This window comes from Diadema setosum, chromosome 10, assembly GCF_964275005.1.
Source record: "Diadema setosum chromosome 10, eeDiaSeto1, whole genome shotgun sequence".
NCBI lineage: Eukaryota > Metazoa > Echinodermata > Echinoidea > Diadematoida > Diadematidae > Diadema > Diadema setosum.
This window is the reverse complement of record NC_092694.1, coordinates 18,312,964-18,339,668: the sequence shown is the minus strand read 5'-3', so window position 1 is coordinate 18,339,668 and position 26,705 is coordinate 18,312,964. Positions and strand designations below refer to the sequence as shown.

At 37.6% G+C, this 26,705-nt stretch overlaps 1 protein-coding gene across 1 annotated transcript in view; it reads left to right on the top strand.

Annotated features, from left to right (window-relative positions):
- The first annotated feature begins 6,696 nt into the window (after positions 1-6,696).
- LOC140233829 (voltage-dependent calcium channel subunit alpha-2/delta-3-like) overlaps positions 6,697-26,705 on the top strand; it is a 33,934-nt gene continuing 13,925 nt past the window's right edge. The window contains exons 1-14 of the mRNA XM_072313921.1: positions 6,697-6,864; positions 7,474-7,623; positions 8,736-8,887; positions 12,398-12,550; positions 13,798-13,962; positions 15,066-15,194; positions 16,188-16,316; positions 16,787-16,908; positions 17,877-17,980; positions 21,988-22,241; positions 22,689-22,833; positions 23,383-23,529; positions 24,245-24,355; positions 26,546-26,651. Coding sequence (XP_072170022.1) covers positions 6,772-6,864; positions 7,474-7,623; positions 8,736-8,887; positions 12,398-12,550; positions 13,798-13,962; positions 15,066-15,194; positions 16,188-16,316; positions 16,787-16,908; positions 17,877-17,980; positions 21,988-22,241; positions 22,689-22,833; positions 23,383-23,529; positions 24,245-24,355; positions 26,546-26,651 — 1,960 coding nt within the window. The 5' untranslated portion in view covers positions 6,697-6,771. The remainder of the gene's footprint in view (positions 6,865-7,473; positions 7,624-8,735; positions 8,888-12,397; positions 12,551-13,797; positions 13,963-15,065; positions 15,195-16,187; positions 16,317-16,786; positions 16,909-17,876; positions 17,981-21,987; positions 22,242-22,688; positions 22,834-23,382; positions 23,530-24,244; positions 24,356-26,545; positions 26,652-26,705) is intronic.

Below are 26,705 nucleotides of genomic sequence, written 5' to 3'. Positions count from 1 at the left end.
CTGTCATCATCTTTCTCCTTTGCAATGCACTCGGCTTATCCTCATATGACTTGTATTAAAGGCATGAGACAGTACTATTATATCTCTGTACTGTAGAACACTGATATGGTGAAGACTGAATAATCATTCTCTATGCCCTGTAAACTGGCAGGAAAAAAGTGCAAAATGTTCTTTAATTGAAAACCACAGACCATACATACATGCGGCTGTGCAGAAATTATCATGCACAGGTGACTCCTGTTATAATGAAGTCCTCAGGACAGGCAGTTTTCTTTCATTATATCAAAGTTTCATTGTTACTAAACAAGTAAAATATAGAGATATATACCTGGGCCCTGTTTCATAAAGCTGTTCGTAAAGTTACGGACAACTTACGAGCGACTGGTGATCAGTTCTAATGTGCTATACTTACCAGAATTTCCATAATTCAGCACAAGAACTGATCACCAGTGGCTCGTAAGTTGTCCGTAACTTTATGAACAGCTTTATGAAACACCCCCCTGGGTAGATAATAATTTGGGGACCTGAATTTTTACTTTGCTGTAACAAAATTTTATCACAACCATGCATGTTATAATGGAATCACACTGTACAGTGCTAGGGGGTGGTAGCTGCATTACTGAACACTGTTAAAGAGTATAGAATTAACCACTTGGTTATACTTTGCCATATTTACCAATTTTGATGTATTGTTTACTGATACAGTGGACTCCCGTTATGACAAAGTCCTCAGGACCGGCAGTTTTCTTTCGTTATATATCGAAATTTGTTTATAATTGAACAAATAAACAATAAAAATACATAGAGTGGATAATGTTGCAGCCTGAATTTTTACTTCGTTGTATAAAAAGGAATTTTGTTATAACCGTGCTCATTATAACGGGAGTGAACTGTATCACAGACTTTTCTAAACCATGTTGGGCCATAGACAGTCCTTACAGTGTACGTCTCAACTTGTTCACTGACTTCAAACGTAATATATTTTGGGTTCCAAGGCACTAGCACTCCTCTAGGTTTCTGTGATAATGGTATCAAGAGACAACTAACATTTAGTAAGGTAGTACACACAGTGTACTAGTTTAACCATGACCCTTGTACAATCTAACAAGTTGCCAACTGCAATGGTGCACTGAATGTCTTTACTAGTGGCATTATGTGTACCAATAGCCTAAATGTTGTATGTAATAGTTGGCATTATCTGTATTCCACCCAAAAGAATGATTACGATAAGGTTTATGTCACTGCTGACAACCACTTTTAAGATGAAAGGTTTCAGAGAAGGGGGGGGGGGGTACAAGTATGTCACACAGGAGGTACATCACACTGCATGATTATGCTGCAACACTTTAAGCAAGGACTTTAACCCGTTGAGGACGAGTCCTGAGTGTACTTTGGCAGGTGTCTATGGGAAATGCGTGTTGTAGCAAAATCAGCTCATCTTCAATGGGTTAAATTCAGAACAAGAAATGAAGGTGTGCCTTATTGATTGTTTGTACAAGATTTAAAATGTGTGGGCTTATAAAGAAACAACAAGAGTCCCACATCAATGATTGGTACTGTGTGTGTTTCCTTTATGTGTCTTACGTGGGTAATAGAAGGACTGACTAATTGAAGTGAATGTTTTTGAAGGCCAGTCAATTTTAACTCGGGGTATACAATGTAATACATGTTAATATACAATGTACATGAATCTTACATTTATATGAAAAACACAGTCTTATTTCCTGTTTCAGGTGCAAATTAGATCATGAAGAATTGATCATATCTTTTGACAGAGTCAGGAATATGACTGAAAGCATGGAATGAAATTCCTGTTTTTATATCATTTGATGTAGAATAGCTAATAGTGTTCATGTTGAAATGATGCTAAATCTGTAAATGGAAGTGTGCTTGACTGTGTACTTAAGATGTACTGTGGGTTTGTTTGTGCCAACAGATTGGAGATGTGGCACCTTAAACTGTGTACTTATCAGAGTAACACAAAAGAGTTAATGTGCAATGTGAGAGCATTAATCCTCTGAGAGAATTCTGAGAGAGAATTGTGAAAATTCCCCCAGATTTGTCAGTACTGCAGAGTATTTGGAATTCAACAATATTGAACTGTCTGGTTTGCTTATTTATGCGATAACCAGTGAGTACATTCCGTGATTATATGTATCTCCCATGCAATATATAAATCCTCTGGTAAAAGTGCTGTGACAGAATCTGCTGTGTGAGAAGCTGGTTGTGAACAAAGTTTGCTTGTATCCACTTTTATTTGTTTTACATCAAAGAAGAAACTGCAGTGGGAGTGTCCATTGGTAATACAAAACATACTTTGTGAAATGAAAGCATATTTCACTGTACTTCGAGGTTTAGTACACTCCGACGTGAATTTCATTACAAATCATTTGGCAGAACATTTCTTTGCATATCAAATGTAGTTCAATATGTTATTGCAAAACAAATTTATAGCAGTTTAGCAAATTAGGTTTAAGTACATGTATGAGATATTGAGAAGAATTATTTTTGTATTTTCCATTTGACTAAATCACTGTTTTCAACATGCGAGCAGAGAAAAGTATATTTGAGATACAAGGAAAATCTTACCTGAATTTGGAGATATGGATGTAGGTATGGAAGATAGAAAGCGAAAGGCTTGTGAAAATGAGATTTTGGTATTTGTCGCTTGTGTAGAAAGGCACATGTCATTTACATAGAATAAACAGTGAATACTATGGACATTAATCATTATGTCACAATTTTTTGAATTGTGTGTGTATATTTACAGTAAACATAACAGTACTCTACACTTGAAAGTGAATATTATGTTTGCATTACATTTTTTATAATTTTATATATGTTTACGTACGACAACATTTCAGCTTGCAAGAAGCATGGTGGAAAACAAAAATAATTTTGTACAACCTGACTTTCAGTTGATTCAGACAAGAGTCACAGTCATGTGAAACAGATCGCAGAACATGTAGTTGATGAATTCTTTTCAATGTCTGAAGCAAATTGCCATTGTATTTTTGTAGGTCATAAAACTGAATTTTAATTATTCTGAGAGTAAGCAGATGAAGTGAAATGTGATTAATGATGAAAAAGTTTAAACAGCTTTAATGATATTGATTATGCCACAGTTTTTTATATCTGCCAAAGTTATGGCATTTAAAAAAAAAAAAATCAATGCTGATGAATCATTATTCAAGACCTCCAGCAATAACTGATGCTTAGGAAATGATGGTTTTTAATATACACATACTATAATGAGATGTGAGTAACCAAACACTGCCATCGAGGTTTAAATGATAAAAACTAACAATTACATTTCTGTATCTTCTTACATGTATTAGTTACTTGCATGTAATGTACTCCTGGGTTTTTTTTTCAAGCTCTCATGTATAAGTTTCTAAGTCAGATTTGGGAAAATATCTCTTACTGTGGATGTTATCTTTATTTGTGCAAAGAAAAGTCTTCCAATCAAGTCTTTGAATAAAGCAACAAATTTAACTGTAGTATTACAGGACCTGTAAAACCAGCTGACCTTGCATTTTGAGTGACCTTATCTTTATGTCTGAGCTGACTAAGTGTTGGCTGATTCCATCCTGCCTCCAGTTCCTCTTGTTTTCTTTATGTGTGTGTGTGTTTGTGTGTGTGTGTGTGTTTGTGTGTTTGCGTGTCTGTGTGTTTGAATGTATCTATCATGATAAACTGGTATGTATATGTGGGCCTACGAACATGCATGTTGTATGTATTATATACATATGATGTACATAATCATGTTTACATTGTATATTATGTTATTATATGATATGTATACATATTTTAATGCTCATAGATAATATAGAGAGAGGAAGAGCAAAAGAGAAATTAAAAGAATGCCACTTATTTTTTGTCGCTTTGAACTCTTGGAAGATGAACATTTGACAATTCCACATAATTGATAAGACATTACACTCATGTATTATTAATCTTACTGTAACAAGGCTTTGCAGATTATCTGTCAAAGAACAATACTGCATAAACTAACAAGAAAACATATAAGGTGTCCTGATGATTGATATCCATGGCATGATTATAATATTCAAATATTTCCCATTACAATTCCATTTGAGAAACATGGTTGCACTTTTTTTTCTGGAAAGTTGATCTAAGACACTATTTTATGCATAGTGATGTATGATTATAGGCGTACTGGTGCTGTTTAAGTGTTAGGCCTGTTAAACCTCTTTGGTCCCATTAATGATGTACAGTATAGTTATAATTACAATGTATCCTGGAACCAGTGGAAAAAAAAAAAACCCAAAACGCAGGTTCTTAACACCAGCGTGTTTGAATCTAGTACTCACAACAGATGCATGTAGCCACACTTACCAACAGGCATGAAATTACTATGGTAAGCTTAGTAATTACCTTTTGATCTTCTGAACCTCCACTCCTCCCCTCCCCCTCCTTTTCCGAGAAAAAGAAATAGAGAGAGAGAGAGAAAAAGAAAAAAAATTAATACTAACTATGGCCTAGACTTTGTCCGGGATGATTAAATGGAGTCTACGGTGGCATCATTTCTTCTATTGCTCTAATTTATTTGCTGAGATAGATTCACGTTCTTGTTGCATTCTTGATACTTGCACCTGTATACACATGTATATGTCGATGTGTGTATGTCTACCCCCCCCCCCCCCCGTCTATTATCTGTTTTTAGTACAGTATGAGTATTATTAGAGTTAGGCTCACGGAGAGTATTTATAGATTTAAAGAAACAAAGATAAAAAGATGACTTGTATTCATACTGCTAAGATGAACATAATCTTATTTAGGAGCTCATCAAACAATGTGAGTTTCATCTACGTAAGATATTGATATACTTCTAAATTTTATGCCTCGCGGTATCAAACACAACGATTCATTGTACTGATCAAAGCATCAACACAGTATTGAACTTCAATATGATACCGTGTTGATGCGATCACCTATAGATTTGACCCCTCAACCTTCGGTGGGTTGAAATGGTGGACATGTGTCTACAATCGCCCGTGTGTGTGTAGCATAAAACCGGCATTTCCCAGCTGAACGCTTTGCGACGTCGGGCACACCATCATGTGTGTGTGCGACGAGCATCATTATGCGGAATGATGGGTCCCATCTTTGTGTGTGTTTCTGTGTGTGTTTGTGTGTGTGGACGTACGTGTCTGGGAGGGCTTCGCCGCATGATTATGGATTTTTCGCCGGGGTGCTTCGCCTGCCCGTTACCACCATGCATGGCAAAACAGGGAGAAGTGCACCTGCTGCTCGAGACTGGCCTCAACGAACGTCTCTACGTGCGATAAATCCCTAGGCCCAACATTCATACAGTACGCGCGTGTTGTACGTTCTCTGTAACTCAACTCCCATGCCCAGCGTAGTTAGGCGATAGGGGGTTTGCTCGCTGATCTGCTGTCCAAAATGGTGTGAAATTGTTGTCGTTGTATACCAAGCGCTAATCTTGCGTCTTAATCCTGAAATCGTCTTCATATGTCCAGCAAACCAAAGATTGGAGCCAAAAGGCAAGTAAAACCGGCCAATTTTGAGGTATGTTGAATAATGTCAGTGTCTTTTCTTGTCAGAGTTGTTCGTCCTAATCAAACAGGAAGTCATCACCGAATTCATGACTGGTCAGTCATAAACTGGCCCCCTGTGTCTGGGGCTATTATTGTATTGATTATAACGACTGATTTATTTTGTAAATGAAATTAGGACCTATTCACAACACTCGCTAACAAACTGTTAGACTATGTCCTTGCCACTCTAAGTTGACCAGAGGGCGAATATTAAGTTTACTGATGACTGAGAATTAATATTAGGTTGCCTAGCTATGCTTTAGGTAAGGTGCCTGGTAGTAACGTCCTGATGACACTGATGTAGATTCTACCACTTGACTCAGTAAAAAGTAGTGATGATGCCTACGTCGCTACGATTTAGCTTGACCAAAAAGGTACCAGTAGTTAAAATCAGCTTTGCCACCTTAGTGTGTGTTGTGTTTGTGTGTGTTTGGGTGTGTGTGTGTGGGGGGGGGGGGATGCGGGATGCGGGCTGATGATGGGGTAAAGGGTCAATGCAATTGCCCCCCCCCCCACCCCAATTAAATGGAAACCCCACTGTGCTGCCAGTCTGTAGACACAACTTCAGACACTAGATAGACAGGAGTAATTTCCAGGGATAGGCCTAAATAGTTGTCAATTAACAGCCAAGTAAATCATTACTACATGTCTAACTGTAAGATGTAACCGCACCAGCGACGCCAACATGCTGTTACTGGTTACAACGCCCCAGGGTTAGTCTATGTACATGTAGGACATAGGTGTGTGTGTGTGTGTGTGTGTGTGTGTGTGTGAGAGAGAGAGAGCAGCCTGTGTTTATGATGAAGCAGTAACTTTTGCCTTCCTATCTTTGATATTTGATTTCAGGACGACGGGCACAAGAATGGACAAAATACACCCAATTCCTATGTATGGGGAGAGTACCGGTACCAGATCTGTTCAAATTCATTGAATAGGCCTTAATCTATGTAGAGAGAGCTAGATCCCTAGAGAACACACAAACGACACCACCCGCCATACAGTACATGGATGCCTCCTCGTTCCAGTCTGCTTGTGACAGTCTTATGAAGAAAAAGACATGGCAAGTCTTCAACACGACGTCGTCGTAAAGATGGTGCACGTTCGATGTCTTGGAGTGGTTCTGGTGGTGATACTAACCATTGGAGGCCTGCCTGGGCTGGGCCTTGCTGAGATCCAGCAGTATGATGAGATGATGTACAGCTACCACAAGAGCAGTGAGGATGGTCGTCTTGCTGGTCATGTGCAAAACTGGGCAACTCTTGTCCAAAACTACATTGTACAGGTTAGTTCTGATTTAATTAGGACTGTAGTTCATACACATGCAACTGCTTAGCTAGGACATATATGTGTCTCCAAACTTTTCACTTGCTGAGAAGCTTTGTATCAAAGAACAGTGCTTGTGTGTGATAGGGAGATGATCACTGACAAAAGTACTTGTTAATGTCGTACAGAATACACTGCAGAGCAATGAGTAAAACGGGAGCCTGTAATCTTTCTTGTAGAGGTTGAGCCGTTTATGGACAATATGATAGGATGAATACATTCAAGATATTGCTGTCATTTCCCCCATTCATTCATATATCTTTTACTTAATCCTTTCTGTGCAATGGTCTTTGAACAGTATGTACAACTCTATCTGCTTTCCTGTGCCAATTGGCACTCAAAGCAAATAGAAAGTTAAGTATCTGGAATAAAGTGATATTCATTAGTAAGGTAATTGCACTTTAAAATCATATTAAGCATTAAGAACCTACTACAATGTTTTTGCTGACCCTGCTAGCAAAATTAAACCTTGGACAAGTACTTTGACAGAACTTCCAGTACTTCATCTCATCTCATGATTTAAATTGTGTCCTATTGTTTTCTGCCCCCCCAATTTTTGTTCCCAAAGCTTACGAGTGATGGTCTGCAGTCACATCACACCCAACATTTCTTTGACACGGCCAACTACACCTACCAGATCAAGGATGGCAACGATACGGTGAAAAGAGTCAAAGCCTTGCTTGGAGACTACTTTGTCAAGAAGGAGAGATCAGCTCGGGTGAGCAAGTCACCAAAACACAGTCATGAAGACATCAGAACCTCCATCTCACATATCTTCACACAACATCTGAGATAAAAAGACAAAAGCAAGAAACAGCCATTTGTGATTGCCTGATGCTCTAACTAAACTTAATTCTTTTCTGATTGTGACCATTGTTGGTGCTGTTCTGTTATGATAAAATGTTCTGCGGCTGCGAGTTAATTCACAACTTTCATGCAAAGTGGGTGATGTTGGCATTGGTCTTTAGCAACATAACAGTTTAATATCTTATTCTGATTACAATAATTACAGTAAATGCTCTGTTTTCTGAAAATTTCAGGCAGTCACCAATTAAGTTACAACTTTCATACAAAATAGGTGATGTCGTTCTTGGTCTTTGGCAACGTAACAATTTAATATCTTATTCTGACTATAATAATTACAGTAAATGTCCCGTTTTCTGAAAATTTTAGGCAGTTACCAATAAATTCACAACTTTCATACAAAATAGTTGCTGTCGTTCTTGGTCTTTGGCTACATAACATTTTGATATATGCTGATAGTAATATTGACTGTTAGTCTTCTGTTTTGTTAAAATTTTTGGCAGTTGTCAATTTACAAGTTTCATACAAAGTAAGTGATGTTAGTATTGTTCTTTGGCAACATAATAGTTTAATATATTTAATATTCTGATTATAATAATTGAAAACTGAAATTCAAATTTCAAATTGAAATTTGAAAACTTTAGGAAGTTACCAATTTACATCCTTTATACAAAATGAGTGATGCGGTTCTTGGTCTTCGGCAACATAATAGTTTAATATCTTATTCTGATAGCAACATTGACTCTTAGTGTGCTGTTTTGTTAAAATTTCTGGCAGTTGCCAATTTACAATTTTCATACAAAGTCAGTGATCTTGTCTTTGGGTATGCATGATAAAACGTCTTAGACTCGTCTTGGATGTGAAGTACTGTACATTGGTAAATGCTGACTGTAACGAGTGCATACACTGTGCGCTTTGTCTACTGTGTAATCAGAAACCTACGAACAGCTTTGTCTGTTTTCATAATGCTGCTTTAGCTCAGATGACACGGAACTTACCCTGAATATGATTTTAAATTCTTTCTAGAAACTAGTGGAGAAGGTGGTGGAGCTGCATGATAGCTTCTTCAATCAGTCTATGGACTCGTTCTCCTTCAGCAAACTGTCCGACCTCAATGATACCATCTACCGGGATTCTGACATCGCCAGCAAACTCCCAAAGGACCTCAACTTCAATTCGTAAGGCTCTTTCAATATTTGTAGAGTCCTCAATCTAGAAACACTGTCTCTCCCTACTTGAATGTCATAATAGTTTGTAGTAGTCCTAACATTTTACACTTTTCTTTCTTCTCAAAAATAAATTTTCATCCTTCGGATGTATGTCAAGTTAACTCCTTGAGGACGAGCTGATTTTGCTTTAACACACATATCCCATAGACACCTACCGGAGAATACATGGGACTAGTCTTTAACGGGTTGATGTGTGTGTGTGTGTGTGTGTGTGTGTGTCTCACATGCCTATACTAGAATAGCTTCTCACCACACAAGCATTGAGAATAAGAATTCTTGGGACGAACACTACCATAGGGCTTTCCATAGCTCAGCAGAACACCGGTCTGGCATTCTGGAGGTCTTGGGGTTTGATTCCAGATGGATTTTTTTTTTCTTTTTTTTTTTAATGCCTCTGCCACAAAGTGGTGCCGGAGGCATTATGTTTTCGGGTTGTCCGTCCTTCCGTCCGTCCGTCTGTAATGAATTTTGTGGACAGCATAACTAAAAAACCTTTTGAGGTATCCTCGTGAAACTTGGCATGTATGTGTATTAGGGGGTGCAGTTGTGCCTATCAACTTTTGGGTGCACATACTGAAGGTCAAGGTCAAATGCTCAAAATGTAACTGTTTCCCCCATATCTATGCAATGCATTAAGATATGTTCTTGAAACTTAGTGTACACATGTATTAACCAATTAATATTCTCTGGTGAAAGTTTGGGGTCATGAGGTCAAAGGTCAAAAGGTCAAGTAAAAATGTTAAAATTTCACTTTTATCCATATCTTGGAAATGGCTCAAGGTATCTTCATGGAACAGTATATATATGCATGTACTGACCGGCAGTGATTGTGTAGGGAATTTCGGGTTCATGGGGTCAAAGGTCAGGATGAAAGGTCAAGGGTAACACTTCAAAATTTTACTATATCCCTCATATTTATGCAATGCCTGCGGGATTATTTTCTGTTTAAACTTTGTGTATGCATATTTAACCCAATAAAGATTCTCCAGTAAGTGTTTTTTTTTTCTAAAAAGGTCAAGGTCAAAGGTCAAGCGAAAGTGCTGAACTTTACTTCTTCCTCCATATCTCGGAAGTAGTTATCTTGAAACTTAGTACATATTTATGCATGTTCTGCCTGACAATGATTCTCTTATGAATTTTAGGGTCAAAGGTCAAGGGTCAAAGGCCAGATGAAAATGGTAACAATTTACTATTCAATACAGAAATTGCACTTTTTCTCTGTACCTTGAAAATTACTCAATGCATAAACTTATGAAGGAGTCAAAGTCAAGTAAAAGACCTAAAATCCCCAAATGCATGCTCTCTCATTCGTCCAATTAAACCTAGGTCAAGGAGGGTGAACATTCAACACATTTTTGACAAACGTGTCATTTTAATATTTTGCCAATTTTGTGAAAATGTAATCACACATTGTCCACATGTACAAATGACCTCTTAGGAGAATCATGCATTATGGCGGAGGCATACCAGTCGCCATAGCGACATTTCTATTTTTTTTCTCAGTTTTTTATGCCTCCGCCACGAAGTGGTGGTGTCCACATGTACTATCTAGACCTATTAGGAGCATAATGGCGGAGGCATACCAATCGCCATAGCGACATTTCTAGTCATTTATATAGATACTTTTCTGGTCACTTTCCCTTTGTTTGCATTTATCAACAAAAAGCTGCATCACTTTGGTTATCCCTCACATATATCCCCATGTTGATATTCATCCTTCAGGTGTATGCCAGGTAAATGTTTGTGTGTGTCAAACACACACACACACACACACACACACACACATTACAATAGCTTCTGACCATATGTGACCCGCGACAACGGTTTCAGGCAAAAGTCGCAAGAGTAAATTCCCTCCTAGGCGGGGTACAAAGATTTTGACCATTATTTTTGTCAATTTAGGTTTTTTGCAGAAATTGAATCTTTGATATGTTTTCTACATCTACATCTACACTAAATTTCATAGCATAAGACAAAGTTTTTCCTATCGAAAATGGAATTTTAAGCACCCTATGTTGGATCGCACTTGTCAGTTTCGAGCTTCTTTCGAACGCCGCGCCAATATCCCCAGCGTTGCTACGGCGCAGGGTCTCGCATGCGATTGGCTGGTGCGTCGCATGCATTTACATAATTCGGCATTCGGAGACACCAGTTGCAGCATTTGGGGAATGCTTTGTCCATGCGTGCACGATTAAATGCTCCATTGTTCTTGCTATTGTGGTTTATACGCTCTCTTACATAGTTCGTGCTCTTCGTTTGGCTTTCTATCCAAACTATTCTACCGCAATATTTGACAACGGAAGTGAAGCAAAAATCATGTAGCATTACATAACCGTGTGGAAAGAAAACTAGATATTCTCAAATTTGTCTACTTGTACATGTAGTAAAAATTATGACAGCAGACTGACTCAATGGAAGGTAGATAAGAGGAAAGGAGCAGTCACGTGTGACTAATTATATTCAAATACTACACGTCAAGATCGCACCAAACTAACGAGTCGTGTTTGTTTGTTTGTTTTTATTTGATTAGCACCACCGATCAAAGCAACATATGCATGCTTGTAAAAGCAAAACAAATAGGAAGCGTGACCCTTGCCAGCACTAGCAATCTTGTCCCTTCAAAAGGGTCCCCAATGATAAAGACAAATCAATCACAATGAAAACGCGATTTGTAAATGTGTGGATTTGCCACCGCTCCTGTTACATGCACACGGTCATGGCGTGTGAATGCCATTGCGTAATGCGTACACCAAAAACACATGTACATGTGCACTATACAGCTGTACGTGCAATTATCGTATTCGCCATCTTGAAAGACGTACTGGTAAACAAACCCGAGCGAAACGCATTGTTTTTCGGCTCCATACGCTGAGCTCCGAGGAAGGTGCCCGGGAAATTTGACTCTCTCAGTGAGCCAATCAGAAGGCGATGTGGTTGCTAGAGGCGGAGCTTAACATCGATTGGCACCATCGTACGGATGGGTGATTCTCCCCTAGCATCGCCGCTCGGACATTGTCTTTGAGAAAGAGGTGAATCTTCAAAGCCTGTTTTCTCGCAATTTTGTCAGGCTAACAACTTAAAAAGTGCATTTTATTTCTCTTTCTATGCCCACTTATGGTGCCGAAGAATACAAGTGTTTTATATCAATGCAAAGCTTAGGAAATGGGCAATGTAATTCAGTGAAAAAATGAATTTTCAAAATTCCCGACTTTTGCCTGAAACCGTTGTCGCCGGTCACATATGAGAAATTGAGAATAAGGGGTTTCTGAGACAAACACTGTACTATTGCTTTCTATAGTGCTCAGTCAATGGAGCATTTGTGAAGCAATCAGGAGAACTCGGGTTCAAGTCCTGATGGAATCCCATTTTCTCCATTTTTCATTGAAAAAAAATTGATGTTTGTAACATTTGGGAAGTGTCAAGCTTGTTTCATAATGTCTCTGTGATTTTTTTTCCCAGATATTTCAAGCAGAGAGTCAGCAATACATCCAGCATCATCAAGGTATCTGACAGCGTGATGCGTGATGGTCAAGGGGTCATTAAAACCACCTACTTCACCACTGGTCTCGATGAAGCCTTCAAAGAAAATGTGGCAGATGACCCAAAGTTGAGGTCAGTGTTGTACATGTAGCTTTCAAAACTCCTTACCTGTAAGTCAATCAGTCCATGTCCTGATGTGAAGATTTGAATCCCACTACATATGGGAAGCTGGTATATATATTCTCTGCAAAGTCTATGGAGATTTCATCATCTCTCTTTGGATGTGTTTAATAAAGATTTCAAGTCTAGCAGCATTGGATATATATTTTAAGAAAGATATTGGAAATATTGTCAGTGTGTCATCATGGCTGTAAATTTCTTAGAAAATCAGACTTGGGGCTGGTTTTCAGAAAACAAAATATATTGACATGTATATCTGTCAATATGTGTTGGTCATTAATTGTCACGATTTGAGTGCTAGGTTAATGACATAATGCCATTCTTCGCAAAATGTTACACCTTTGTATTTTCCATTGTGTGAAGAGCCATTGCCATGCAAAAGTTATTAGGTCTATAAAAGAAATCATATACTGTACGAGCTGAAATTTTTGCGGTGGTTTTATTTTCGCGAATTTCGCGAATCGCCTTTGAACCGCGAAAATAACAACACGCGAATATAACAACGCGCAAATAGTTACGTTCAGTTAGACCGTCGCAACCGCGAAATTAACAACACGCGCATATGTCCTCCCAGTAGCAATTCGCGAAAATATCTGTACGCAAAAATTTCAGCTCGTACAGTAGGATATTGCATATATTACCATGACTGTAGGATGTCGGTATGGAGACTTTTTATGTCAAGAGTCCAGTACAGTTTCCATGGCAACCACAGTATCTTCTTTTTTTCTTTTTTTTTTTTGGGGGGGGGGGGGAGGAAAATAGGAAAGGTACCTGCTTCCACAGCGTTGAGCTGGTTTCAGTTAGTCTTTGTACACATTATTCCCGCAAACATGAATGTTCAGGTTATGTCTTGTTGGACCACATCTTATGCCATGGTAACTGTATTTTTGGCAAAAAAAATATATATATATATATTTGTCATTAATTAATTCAGTTTTGTTTACTGCCATAAAAGGGGAATCAATAAGATTTTAATAGTATTAATTGTATGCTGCTCCTAAAGAGGTCTGTATTCAACTGTAAATGATACGTGTAATGTTCCTTCAACCTCATTCATGGCCTTGAAGCTTGCTGTATGCAATTTCTTAATCTCTGTAAATATTGCATACCTGCATATCCCAAACTATTATGTGTGAACTTTGTAGTGACACAACGTTTGTTTGAGAATGCTGTGAATGCTGTGTTTCGTCTACCCATAGGTGGCAGTATTTTGGCTCTGTTGAGGGGCTTGTCAGACTTTTTCCCGGACGTGAGTGGGATACAAACTTTGTGGGGTTCTACAATGACTATGATCCACGGGTCAGACCTTGGTACATCGCTGCCACCAGTGGGCCAAAAGATGTTGTAATTGTTCTTGACTGCAGGTTGGTTTCATGCTTTAAGTACCTTTGGACTCGGAATGCTTACAATGATTAATACTGTATATACCTATTTATTGCTTTGATAGAGATTTGAAAATAAGTCCTTAATGCCATCATGTGAAATTCCATGCTTAATGGTGACTGTATGTGCCATATATAAATGAAGGCATTTACTTGTCAATTAATGAGTATTTAAAGACCAAGATTAAACAAAACAGCCACGAAAAGAATAGATATTTGGACAACAAGCCAAGTAACACTTAGATGCCAACTTGCTGCTAATAAGAGTCGAAAATATTTAATAGGAACTACATCAAGCTCATGGTTAGCAATATATCTTGCTGAATATTTACAGCACTTTGCTTGCATTTTTAACTCTTTATGTGCCACGTTCGCACGTCCGACTCAGTCGACAGCGTGCCAACTTCGCATATTCTGCTCAACAAACAAAGCCGCCAAACCCGATCAATAAATTGCTAATCCTGCGGTACAATCAAAGCGTTTCTCGCGCTTTTGTTCCTCTTACATACGGCTTGCATTCTATGTGGTGATTGACTATCAAGCGGTGTTCCCAACTAAATTTGCTTGTACATTGTAAGTTTCTGTCACTATTTTATGTACAAAAGTCATGCCTTTACAGTATTGTAGCAACTGGTAATTTAAAGAAAAATGGAAAATAGAATTGTCATTCATTATAATTATATGGAAGCAAAATTTGGCTCTCCTCTATAACTTTGCTCATTATTATGTCCAGCTTAACAGAAATTTGTAGAGGTTATACAAATTGGAAAAACAGAATTCTTTCTCAAAGCATGACTACCTTCGTGTCTCAGAATAACGTGGCACACAGGGGGTTTCCACCATGGCACATAAAGAGTTCATGGGTTTTACACTATACAGCTGTACTCAAACTAATACATTAATCTCAGTTTGTATTTTCTTTCATGTTTCTCTGTTTTAATGCACGAGTAAAGTAGTAGTATATTCTTTAACAATAAGATAAATATGTTTTTCTGTCCTATACATGTATTAATGTTGTGTCAGAAGTGTAGAGCTTATTTGTGTGCAAGCAAGAAGAAGAGATGGTACTATGTCTCTCTTTTCAGTTACTCAATGCGAGGAGATAAGTTTAAGATAGCCACAGAGGTTGTAAAGACTGTCCTGGACACACTGACCAAGCAGGATTATGTCAACATCATCTGTGCCCGGGCCAGCCACTGGGATGGAGAGGGCAAGTGAGTTCAAAATGAATCATCTCTGCCTCCACCATGGAGGTTGCATTATTTGCTGACATCAGATTTTTTTTTTTTTTTTTTTTATAACGGATTTTGATGAAATTTAGAGGAAAAGTTGATGATGGCACAAGAAAGAGATTGAATTTTGCTAGTGATCCGGATCACTGTCTGGGTCCAGGAATTACAAACAAAACAAAACAAAACAAAACTTGTAAGGATTTTTTTTACCATTTGGAAATAGGGCCGACAAACAGGGGATTCAAGCTGCACATATTTGAGGTGCACATGCGGGCAAGGTGCAGTAGGAAGCTATGGTAGAGACACTAGAAAGGTTTCCGCATTATTGCGAAATATGGTCATTTTCAGTATGTATGTATATGAGTGGAAATGAGCTGCTTGGTGAAGGTCTGCACTCTCACATATTGCTGAATTTCCTATTTTTTACAAGAATTTTTGTCATTATCATAAATCAGTAGTGATGATATTGTAATCATTATCATCATTATTTATTTCATAATCTCATTATCATTAACATTTGCCATTATTACTCCCTTTGTGTGCCACAGTAATATGCATTTGTAGCTATTTTTTTTTACCTCATGAAAATGGCCAACCTGTAAGTAGTATGCTGTATTCAGAGAAATTTTCACCTTTATGACGTCTCAATGGAAGGCCATGATAATTTTTCCCAATAAAATAGTATACCATTGATGAATTCACAATGTTCTCTATTATATATGTTACAATCTGAGTGCTATAAGTTCTGCAGACAAGTTTAGGTATCGTTCATGTGAGGACTAAAGTCTTTGCATTAGTACCCGTCGTCCACAAATTGCTTGTTTTGCTGCCAGGTTGCCACAACAAAGTCCACTTCATCTTTGTATCAAATGATTGTTTTTGCACAAAGAAACATGTTTTATATGTATAGCTTCTGCCAATAAGACTCTTTATTTTACTCATCTCTTTCAACGCTAATTTCTTCCTGTGATTCAGATGGTACTACTATGAAACAGAGGTACAGAGTTGTAAGAATGACACGCTGGTTCCTGCCACTACAGCCCACCGCAAGGATCTCTACTCCAAGACCAGCAATCTTGTCCCAGGTGGAACGAGTGAACTTAAGTGAGTGTAATCCTCTGGTAGAGACAGTGTGCTAGCAATGCATTATTTGCCATGAGTTGATATGAGAAGGGGATGCAGTGTGGCCTGCAAAATACAGCTACAACTTATGTCCTGTCATATTCAGAGGAGAAATTTGTGTTTATGCTTTGATAGCAAGTTACATCAAGTATTATGTTATCTATTTTATTTCGTTATGGAAGCCTCCATGCTTTCCAACATGAAAATGTATCATTCCCACTCACTTTACATGCAAATGATGCAGTCTGAATAACAAGAAGAGCATATAACTTCAAAACTTTTTCTTTTTTCTTTACTACTAATACTGTAAGTTACACTTTCAGATGGAAACATTGACTCATTTTCATGATACCTGATAGATATCTAGGAATGTGTTAGAAATACAGATGTCCTGTACTGAGTCCATATGTGTAATTGAGATGTTATGTCAAGAATTTGTGTTCTTCCTGTAGACATGGCTTTCAGAAAGCTTTTGAGCTGCTGCGTGGTCGATCACGGACAGGATGTCAGGCCCTCATCATCCTGGTGACTGATGGGAGGGATACAGACGGAGAACACGTCAGGTGTGGACCAGGTAAAAACAAATCACATGACATTTGTAATCATTTCATTTAAAGGACAAATTCACCATACATGTGAATTGAGTGAATGCAGCAATAACAGTAACACATTAGTGAAAGTTTTAGGAAAATAGACAATCCATTCAAAAGTTAAAATTTTTGAAGTTTCTGTGTAGTCACTGCTGGATGAGAAGACTACTATTACAGCTTTTGATGTCACATATGTAGATATAAAGAAAATATAGAGAAAATTCAACATATCTTCACTTTTCTCGCATTATAAAAGAGCCCTTAACAGGGAGAATAATATTACCCTTCACATACATCAGTAACAAGTTGAGGGCATGTGTACTTTTTTGGAAATATGAAATTTTGTGGAATTCTCTTTATATTTTCCTTATATTGTTCTATGCATGTGACATCATAAAGAGTAGTAGTCTTCTCATCCAGCAGTGACTGCATAAAAACTGTAAAAATTCTTAACTTTCAAACGAATTGTCAGATTTTCCTCAAATTTTCACCGTTGTGTTCTACCAATATGGCTGCATTCCCTCAAGCGACATGTATATGAAGGTGAACTTGTCCTATAAGGTTAGGGTCCATTAATCCTAGCTGCCTAGGCATGGAACTCGGCTTTCCTTGCCAAGCTTTTTAATCAGCATTCAGTAATCCATCCAAACTTGACCTAGCTGCAGTGTTAGCTAGCCTACTCAGGTGTAGCAATGTGCCTTATAATCCAACAGAAAGACCCCGGAGACAAATAGTAAGTTAGGGGTATTATGTAATCTCTATTCATTTATAATTATTTTCTATGACATCTGTGCTAGCAGTATGTGCCAATCTGCAAACAAAGTTCAGTAAGGATCATTAAAAAATGCACATTTAAGTTTTATTCTAATGTGAATTCGTATCCTTCCACTGTTGTGTTATGAATTACAAAACAAAACTAGGACATTTTAACAACATTTTCTGTCCTGCATAGGTTACTACACCCGTAGTGGCTTTGTTCCTGGCCCTATCTGCAAGTATCAGTGGGAGAAAGTCTGGGACACTGTCACCAGTCTCAACAGCAAGGCCCATCCAAAGGCAAGTATAGCAGACCCCAATTTCTTTTCTTTTCTTTTCTTTTTTTCACCGCAGTCCCATGGTTGTGGATCACTTGCCCAGCAGCCATCTTGTTGCAAGATGTCATGTACTATTCTCTTCAACCGTAATGTTAGTGGCTCAAATAATATTCAATTCAATTTCAATTAAATGTTTTATTTCATTTTTCAACAAGAACATAATACAAACATCACTTCTTTTTTTTGTGAACAGAAAATCAGGTGCGTAAAACTATGTAGGATGAAAAGAATATACATTATTACCTATACGAGGTAGTTTTGCGAGGCAATTGCAGTTGATATTTTGCAGGGTTAAAGGTCAGCAGTTGTTATTTTGCAGGGTTAAAGGTCAGCAGGCAATATTCGTTCGCCTCTGCCGGTTTTCGCCACGTCGCTGCGTGTCGGTTACACACACACCGTACCGTACACAAAACAACGTGTGCAAACAGTGCAATCTTCCGGTTTTCGCCATTCACTTTACACAGGGAGTTGGGAAGAGAAAGAGTGGGATCTCTCTCCCCACCCCCCTGCTTTAAATGTAAACATTCCGATCGACCACGAAAAGAAAACATTCCTGGACGTCGCTGGGTGTCGGTTACACGCACCGCAGAAGAACGCTGATAAATCAACTCATACAAGGTCGACCACTTACAGCAACACTACGCATCAAACAATGACTAGTCCATTTGTGCTCAATAATTGCAGAGTGACCATCAGTTTCACAACTCTCCAAATTTAAACAGAAGTAAAAATAAAGTGTAAAAGCGTTCAGATGTTTGAAGTTCGCCTGTTACAACGACATATGTATCTTTGAAGTTGGAGTTGAATGATATACATTGATGAACAATTTTTCAATTTTTCGACATGTTGATGATCTACAGGTAGTCAAATGTGGCTTGATCTATATCATAGTGTATAGCCGTATTCACATATTTTCTTAATTTACCTAGGGGATAGGTAATAATTATGATATTGACTGGCCTTGAGGGAGATACCAGATAAATATTGCCCGCACTGAAAGAATATTGCCCTCGTCTTCGACTCAGGCAATATTCTTTCAGTTTGGGCAATATTTTCTGGTATCTCCCTCGAGGCCAGTCAATATTATATAAATAATTGTAGCACCTTGCAATAATTACACATTATCATAAAACTCAAGTGATTTGAAGTAAGTAAACATTGTGAATAATTCGAAAAATGGAGGGACCCACTAAAAAGACAAGTCTTGTAGAATGTGGGCCCCTCAGACGAAAAACATCAATTAGAAGTAAAGAGAAGGTCTGGAAGCCCACTATAGAAACAGATCAACAAAATAGACACATGTACACACATAAAAAACATGAAGCGGGACTGAACAGGAGTAGCAGTACACAACAGACAGTTGACTACGAGATGAGACAAAACTAACATAACAGTACGAGAACAGAACGGAACAAACAAAACAAACAAAAACGTTTAGCAGAAACAGCGATCTCGTCGGAAGTATGTCTAGGGAGAGAGAGAGGGGGGGGGGGGGAGAGTGAGGCGAGAAAAAACAATGTAGGCCTACTAGAGATATTATCGAAGAAATATCCTAGCTTTATTACAATAAGAGAATACACATAGCAATCAATACGTGGTTCTTTTCTTAGATAAAGGGTTACAACAGCTGGTTAATTTAAATCAGTAGAATTATAAGATTGCAGTAGAACAAATTTCAGTTTCCTTTTGAATGAGTATATAGAGGGGGCATTTTTAATATGGGAATGCAATGAATTCCAATAACTTGGGCCGGTATAAACAAATGTGTTCTTAGCTAAAATGGTACGAAGAAGAGGTAAATGATATTCATTAGAACGTCGAGTTGGATATTCATGAAATGACTGATTTTTTAGGAACATGGAATGAAAAATATCAGGAAGAGAGTTATTATTATACATACACATAAATTGTCCTAAATTAAATAAAAACAAATCTCTGATTTTTAACAGCTTATTAGAAGCAAACAATACATCTGTATGAGAACGTATGGGAGAATAACAAATGATGCGGAGAGCTTTCTTTTGTAAAAGGAACACTCTATCCAACAAATTTTGGTGGGTGTTGCCCCAAACTAACACTCCGTAATTAAAGTAGGGCAATATCAATGACGAGTATAACATAAGTAATGATTTTTGTGGGAAACACAATTTTAGTCTATTAATGACGCCTATATTACGAGAGATTATATTACAAATATAATCAATATGCAATTTCCAAGAAAGTTTGTCATCTACAATAATACCAAGGAATTTGAAATATGAAACTCTCTCTAAATGTGTATCGTCCAGAACTATGTCTGTATTTAAAGTGCTAACGGTATTACTAAGAAGCATATATTTCGTTTTTTGAACATTCAACGAGAGCTTATTAGCTCTAACCCAATTTGTTACTTTTTTCAATTCACTGTTAACTTTTCGAACAAGAACATCAATATTACTGTGAGAATAAAATACATTAGTATCATCAGTGAAATGAATAAAAGAAAGAGTTTCAGATACTTGACAAAAATCATTGATATAAATAATGAATAGCAATGGCCCTAACAGACTTCCCTGAGGAACCCCACATTTGACTTCTCTAGTCAATGACTTATCACTTTTAATTGTGACAAACTGTCTTCTATTAAATAGATAACTCTTGAACCACTCCAAGGCCTTCCCACGTATTCCATAATGTGATAACTTGTAAAGTAAGATATCATGATTAATTGTATCGAAGGCCTTGGAGAAGTCCAAGAAAATACTAATGAAATGGGAATGGTCATCAATTGCATGAGCTACTTTTTCAACGAAACTTAAGAGAGCATGAGTAGTACTGTGCCTCTCACGAAAACCAAACTGAGAATTTGTAAAAATTTTATGCTGTTTCAAAAAATTAATCATTCTCTTATGAATAAGTTTTTCCAGGACCTTAGACAAAGAAGATAATAATGAAATTGGACGATAATTATTGATTTCAAGTTTATCGCCCTTTTTGAGTATTGGGATAACTTTTGCCAATTTCATTTTATCGGGGAACACACCGTGAGACATTGACAAATTAAATATATGAGCAAGCGGATCAGCAACCGAAGATACAACACTTTTCAAAATAACATTATCAATCTCATCATAATGCTTTCTCTTCCTCTTTCTTACTCTTAGCAGTGAGAAATTAGTAATTTTATTCATAAATAGAAAGTCTCAAAATCAAGACAAAGGGAGTGTGTAATTTCCAGGGGGATATACTGAATGTAATTGAGAATATTTATATGGTTGTGACCAAAATGAGGAATACATAAATTGTTTTTGTCTTAATTAGCAAGTGATTTCAGGTTAAAAAAAAGGCCATGTCTGGAGTATCCCACTTTCTTTTAAAAATCTGGGCTTTGTGCATGGAATAGGGATGATGATTGCATAATCACCATATTTGTTTGTTCCTGGCTGCATGGCAGTGTGTTGGGAAGTATACATACTTTATTATTAAGCTATATGTGCAAATTCAGTTTGTGAAGGATCAGTTTAAAATAGTGTATGCTCTCCCTGTCTGAACCCATGATGTATTAAGCCATGCTTTTGTTTTTGTTTTTGTTTTTATTTTTGTTTTTGTTTTTGTTTTGTTTTTTAAATTGGCATTCAACTAACTCTGACCCTAAAACTTTAACTCTGTAACTAAAGTTATAGCCACACTCTCAATGGGATACATCCGCCCAGTTGGACTCGCTCTCCAAGGTGAAACGGTGTTGCAAGCTCTCATATACACTTTTGTATTACAGGTTGTCTTGACACCAAAGGGTTCAGAAGGTTAAGGTAATGCATTGAAATTTGCTTTCGAGACATCTCTGTATTAATTTATCAATAAACCACAGTGTGTGTTAAGAATAACTCATGTAAATCAAGAAAACTTTTAATGAGATAAATATTAATAGTCTATTAAATATTAATAGTTTAATGTGATAATACGGTGTCTGCCTCCTATCTCCTACTATAGGCTCGGATCTTTAGCTACCTGACCCAAGACGACGGAGAACAGTTTCCTGGCAAGCTGTCATGTGACAACAAAGGTCACATGCAGAAGTTACTGAATGGTGAAGATCTGATCTCTCAGATGGGTCAATACTTCACCTTCCTGTCCAACAACTCCCTCAACCCCACTGGTCTCTGGACTGCTCCCTACCTTGACTCTTGGGGGCTGGGCCTTATGGTCACCATAGCGATTCCTGCTATTAGCAAGATTACAAACAGGTTCAATATCTATTACCCCTTTACTTCATCTGTACCAATATAAGATATTTACTCATTGTATTATAGCTTTCTATTTACTGTGAGAGGGAAAGTTAACAGAGAAATATTGGTATATAGTCAAACCAGTAGTAATGTTAATTTGTGGTTTGAATCCATTTATATCTAAACTCCAATCACTAGCTGTTTGACAAGATGTGCTAGTCAGTAAATCCTGACTATGTTGATTGCAACAGCACTGTAAACTCTGCTTTATGAGATACATTGTGCAATCACAGTGGCCTAGCAGCACAATATTTAAGCCTTTTTATTTTTATTGTTATTTTTGTATCTGTAGAGGGAGTTCTTTCTCTATTAATATTTTCTTATTTGTAACTCTTGCATGCTACAGGGAAATTAGAAGACTAACTTCATCATTTTCTCCTCACCTTTGTTTGTCATTGTGTACAGTGTGATCGGAGTGGTTGGGATTGATGCTACCTTGGATGAGATTGAAAACCTGATTGTCAATAATCAGTGGGGTACCGTCTACGCCTTCCTCATTGACAATGAAGGAGAAACCATCTTCCATCCATTGTTAAAACCCAGTAAAACAGTAAGCCAATTGAAGAAAGATCCAAACGTGTTTACAATATGATTTATTCCATACTGAAAAGTTATAGAAAAGCAAGGAATTCTTATTTTCTTGATCAAACAAGTATGAAAAAAAAAAGGATTCCCTCAGGATTAGAAGAGCAATACTGAACTTGTGTCTTGTGTCTTTCGTGGTTTTTAAGGAAAAAAAGAAATTTGATTAACATAATGTTGCTTTCCTATTTATACAATCATTTGTTAATACTGAAGTACGAAAGATCACTGGAAATTCTTATTTGGCAAATTAGTCTCTAAATGTTCCTGTTAACCCATTGATGATGGGCTGATTTTGCTACAACATGCATTTTCTATGGACACCTGCCCGAGTATACTCGGGACTAGTCTTCAACGGGTTAAACTACTTCTCAAATCTACTCTATATATTGTCTATTCAAGCCACCTACCATTATACATGTCCCCCCACTTGTAATTTCAAATAGAAATAGGGTGTTTGGATGCATATCATTCAGAGCCACTGACATGTACCCATGCTTCTGTTGTCTTTTCACAGCTTGTGGACGATCCCATCTTTATCAATATCGGTAAGCTGGAGCAGCCAGAGGGGAAGCCTGAAGCCTTCAGTAAGGTGGTATCTGAGATGAGACAGGGTAAGAGTGGTTCCCTCTACATCCAAGATGCCATCAGGGGAATCCCCAAGGTAAAGCAACCTTCTTGAGTCCTGCTTTATTGATCCGGTAGTATGAAATGGTGTGAGGGATGAATAACATGCCAGCCTCTTTGTCTCTGTTTTGGGGACATCTTGGTCTATTGATGATACCATGAGTCCATGGATACATCCGAGAAATATTGATATTTCATAGATGGTATTAAGAAATGAAAGATTATTTTTCTTACTTTGGTTTTAGTATGAAAGCCACCAAATTTCGCACACTTGTGTGCATTGTAATATATGAGTCATATTATCCAGTAATGACACAAATCAACTTTAACCCGTTTAGGATTAGTCCCGAGTATACTCGGGCAGGTGTCTATATGGGAAATGTGTGTTGTAGCAAAATGAGTCTGTCCTCAAAGGGTTAACTTGTTTCAGCATGTTGTTATCTTCCTAGTCTCTATGTATCAAGTTCCATAACAAAAGTTATCTGACAGGAGTTCCAGTGTCGAACATGACAAGAACTCTTGACTGGATTGAGTAGTATGTGTACAATAACTACAACCATGCCCACTACTCATTACCACACCTCATCCATGCAATCACCAAGAACCATATTTTAGAGACCTTGATAGTCTGTGGGTAACCTGTCAGGAAACAAACCTTAGTACCCCTCTCAGCTTTAATAAACCAATTAATGTTCCATTGAGTTTGCCAGGGGCCAAACTTTCTATATGACACTCCTTTCAACCATCTACAGGGAGATTTTGCAGATGGAGTGAAGACCCAGAAGATGCCAGCCACCTACTTCTACACCTCTCTCAATGACTCTGTCTATTCCTTTGCCTTCAACCTTGCCGACACAGACAAGGTGAGGGCGCTATGTCATAGCTATATAGTCGTTACATATGTTAAACATTCCCATGAATTCATTTGATAAGGATATTTAGTAGCTGACTGGTTAACTTTGACTTGCCAAGTTCTTTTTCATCAGCAGTCAGTAATTCATCTAAACTTGACCTAGTTGTACAGGCTTGTAGATTGGCAAGCCCACTCAAGTGTGTTAATGTGCCTCAATCAAACAGAGAAGCTATGATGACACAATATATAGGGATTAGGATGATTGATTAATTTCTGTTCATTGACAATTGTGACCCGCTACAACAAAAGGATCCTAAAGTCGCTGACGGGCGAGTCAATCATGGACCAGAAAAATGCTATTTTCAGGCCTTTCCTTTGATCATTTAGCTTCGAAATTTCGGCAGATGATAGAAGATACATTAGACTACAAAATTATGTTAAAAACAGAAATCCAAATGTTTTGACAGATTTTGGTGATCTGACTTCAAACTCAATTTTCTGGGCTCGCCCCTCTGCGACTTTAGGATCCTTTTGTTGCAGCGGGTCACAATTAGTTTTCAGACATTTGTGTCAAGCTGCAAAGAAAACACCCCAGACTTCTTCATATTACATTTTCATCAAATAAGCTTTGAATTCCTCTTAGAATTGTGTGCTTTTTAGTATTTCATATGTGGTTTCTATTTTTATTTCTTTATTTTTATGCCTCCGCCACGAAGTGGTGCCGGAGGCATTACGTTTTTGGGTTGTCCGTCTGTCCTTCCGTCCTTCCATCCTTCCATAATCAAATTTTGTGGACAGCGTAACTCAAAAACCTTTTAAGGTATCCTAATGAAACTTGGCATGTATGTGTATGAGGGGGTGAAGTTGTGCCTATCAACTTTAGAGGGCACATGCTTAAGGTCAAAGGTCAAAAAGTCAAGGTCAAATGCTCTAGATTTCACTATTTCCCCATATCTATGCATGCCTTAAGATATTGGGAATTTGTGGTCATTGGGTCAAAGGTCAGGGGTCAAAGGTCAAGGTTAACTCTTCAAAATTTGACTATTTCCCTCGTAGTTATGCAGTGCCTGCTGGATTTTTTCTTCTAACTTGGTGTATGTCACATGTATTACCCAATAGAGATTCTCTGGGGATTTTTTTTTTTTTTGGCCAAAATGTCAAAGGTCAAAAGGTCAAAGGTCAAGTGACGGTGCTTCTTCCTCCATCTTGGAAGTGACTCAAGTTGTCTTGAAACTTAGTACATATCTATGCATGTTCTGCCTGACAGTGATTCTAGACTTGTGAATTTTAGGGTCATAGGGTTGAAGGTCAAGAGTCAAAGGTCATTAGAAAATGGTAACAATTTACTATTCAATACAATAATTGCACTTTTTCTCCATACCTTGAAAATTACTCAATCCATAAACTTATAAAATGGTTAAAGTCAAGTAAAGTCCTCAAATCCCAAAATACATCCTCTCCCATTCATCCAATGAAACATACATTGTAGGTCAAGGAAGGTGAACATTCAACACATTTGTGACAAACATGTCATTTTAATATTTTGCCAGTTACATGTGAAACTGTCATCACACATTGTCCACATGTACTATAGACCTATTAGGAGAATCATGCATTATGCCGGAGGCATACCAGTCGTCATAGCGACATTTCTAGTTTTTTTTTTTGCAAAAAGTTGAAATCTGAATCCTAGCTCATCTCAACGAAAACGATACCATCCCTTTAATGGATTTTGGTGCAAATGTATATTGGTCTTGTTGCACTGTTCAATCAGCTAACTAGGCGATATTCCCAACAAGATAGTAATCTTGTATTGTAAGAGAGTCTTTCATAGATGATGAGGTTGAAATATCTACTATAATTCACGTTCTAATGCTTTTTGCAATGTTATGTCCCAATTGCTTATATCTCACCTAGCTCTTTTACTGACTGAAGAAACGCAAGTAATGGTTGGCACAGCAAACATTCAAATGTCTGTAATAGTCTCTAAGTAGTCTCTAAGTATATGCTGTGGATTTGTTGGAATCTGCATGGCTCTGAAGACTGTCGTATTACAGAAGTCAATGAAAATTGCAAGGACCGATTAAGAAAAATACTTGTAGGTTACCAAGGTCAATCTATCATCACTGGGTAGAGATTTAATGATGTATTCATTTGTTTTGAAAGAAAATGCAAGGTTTTGATTGTTTATCAACCACAGATCTTTCGTCGTCTTGCTGAGCCTCCAGACCGGTCCCGCTATAACACCAGCTACTTCAACCTCCTTATTGAATATAACAGCACTCTAGCCAGGCAGGAACTACCAGGTAATTTTAAAAGACAATTCATACAATCTTGAATTGTCGTATATACGGTACTTC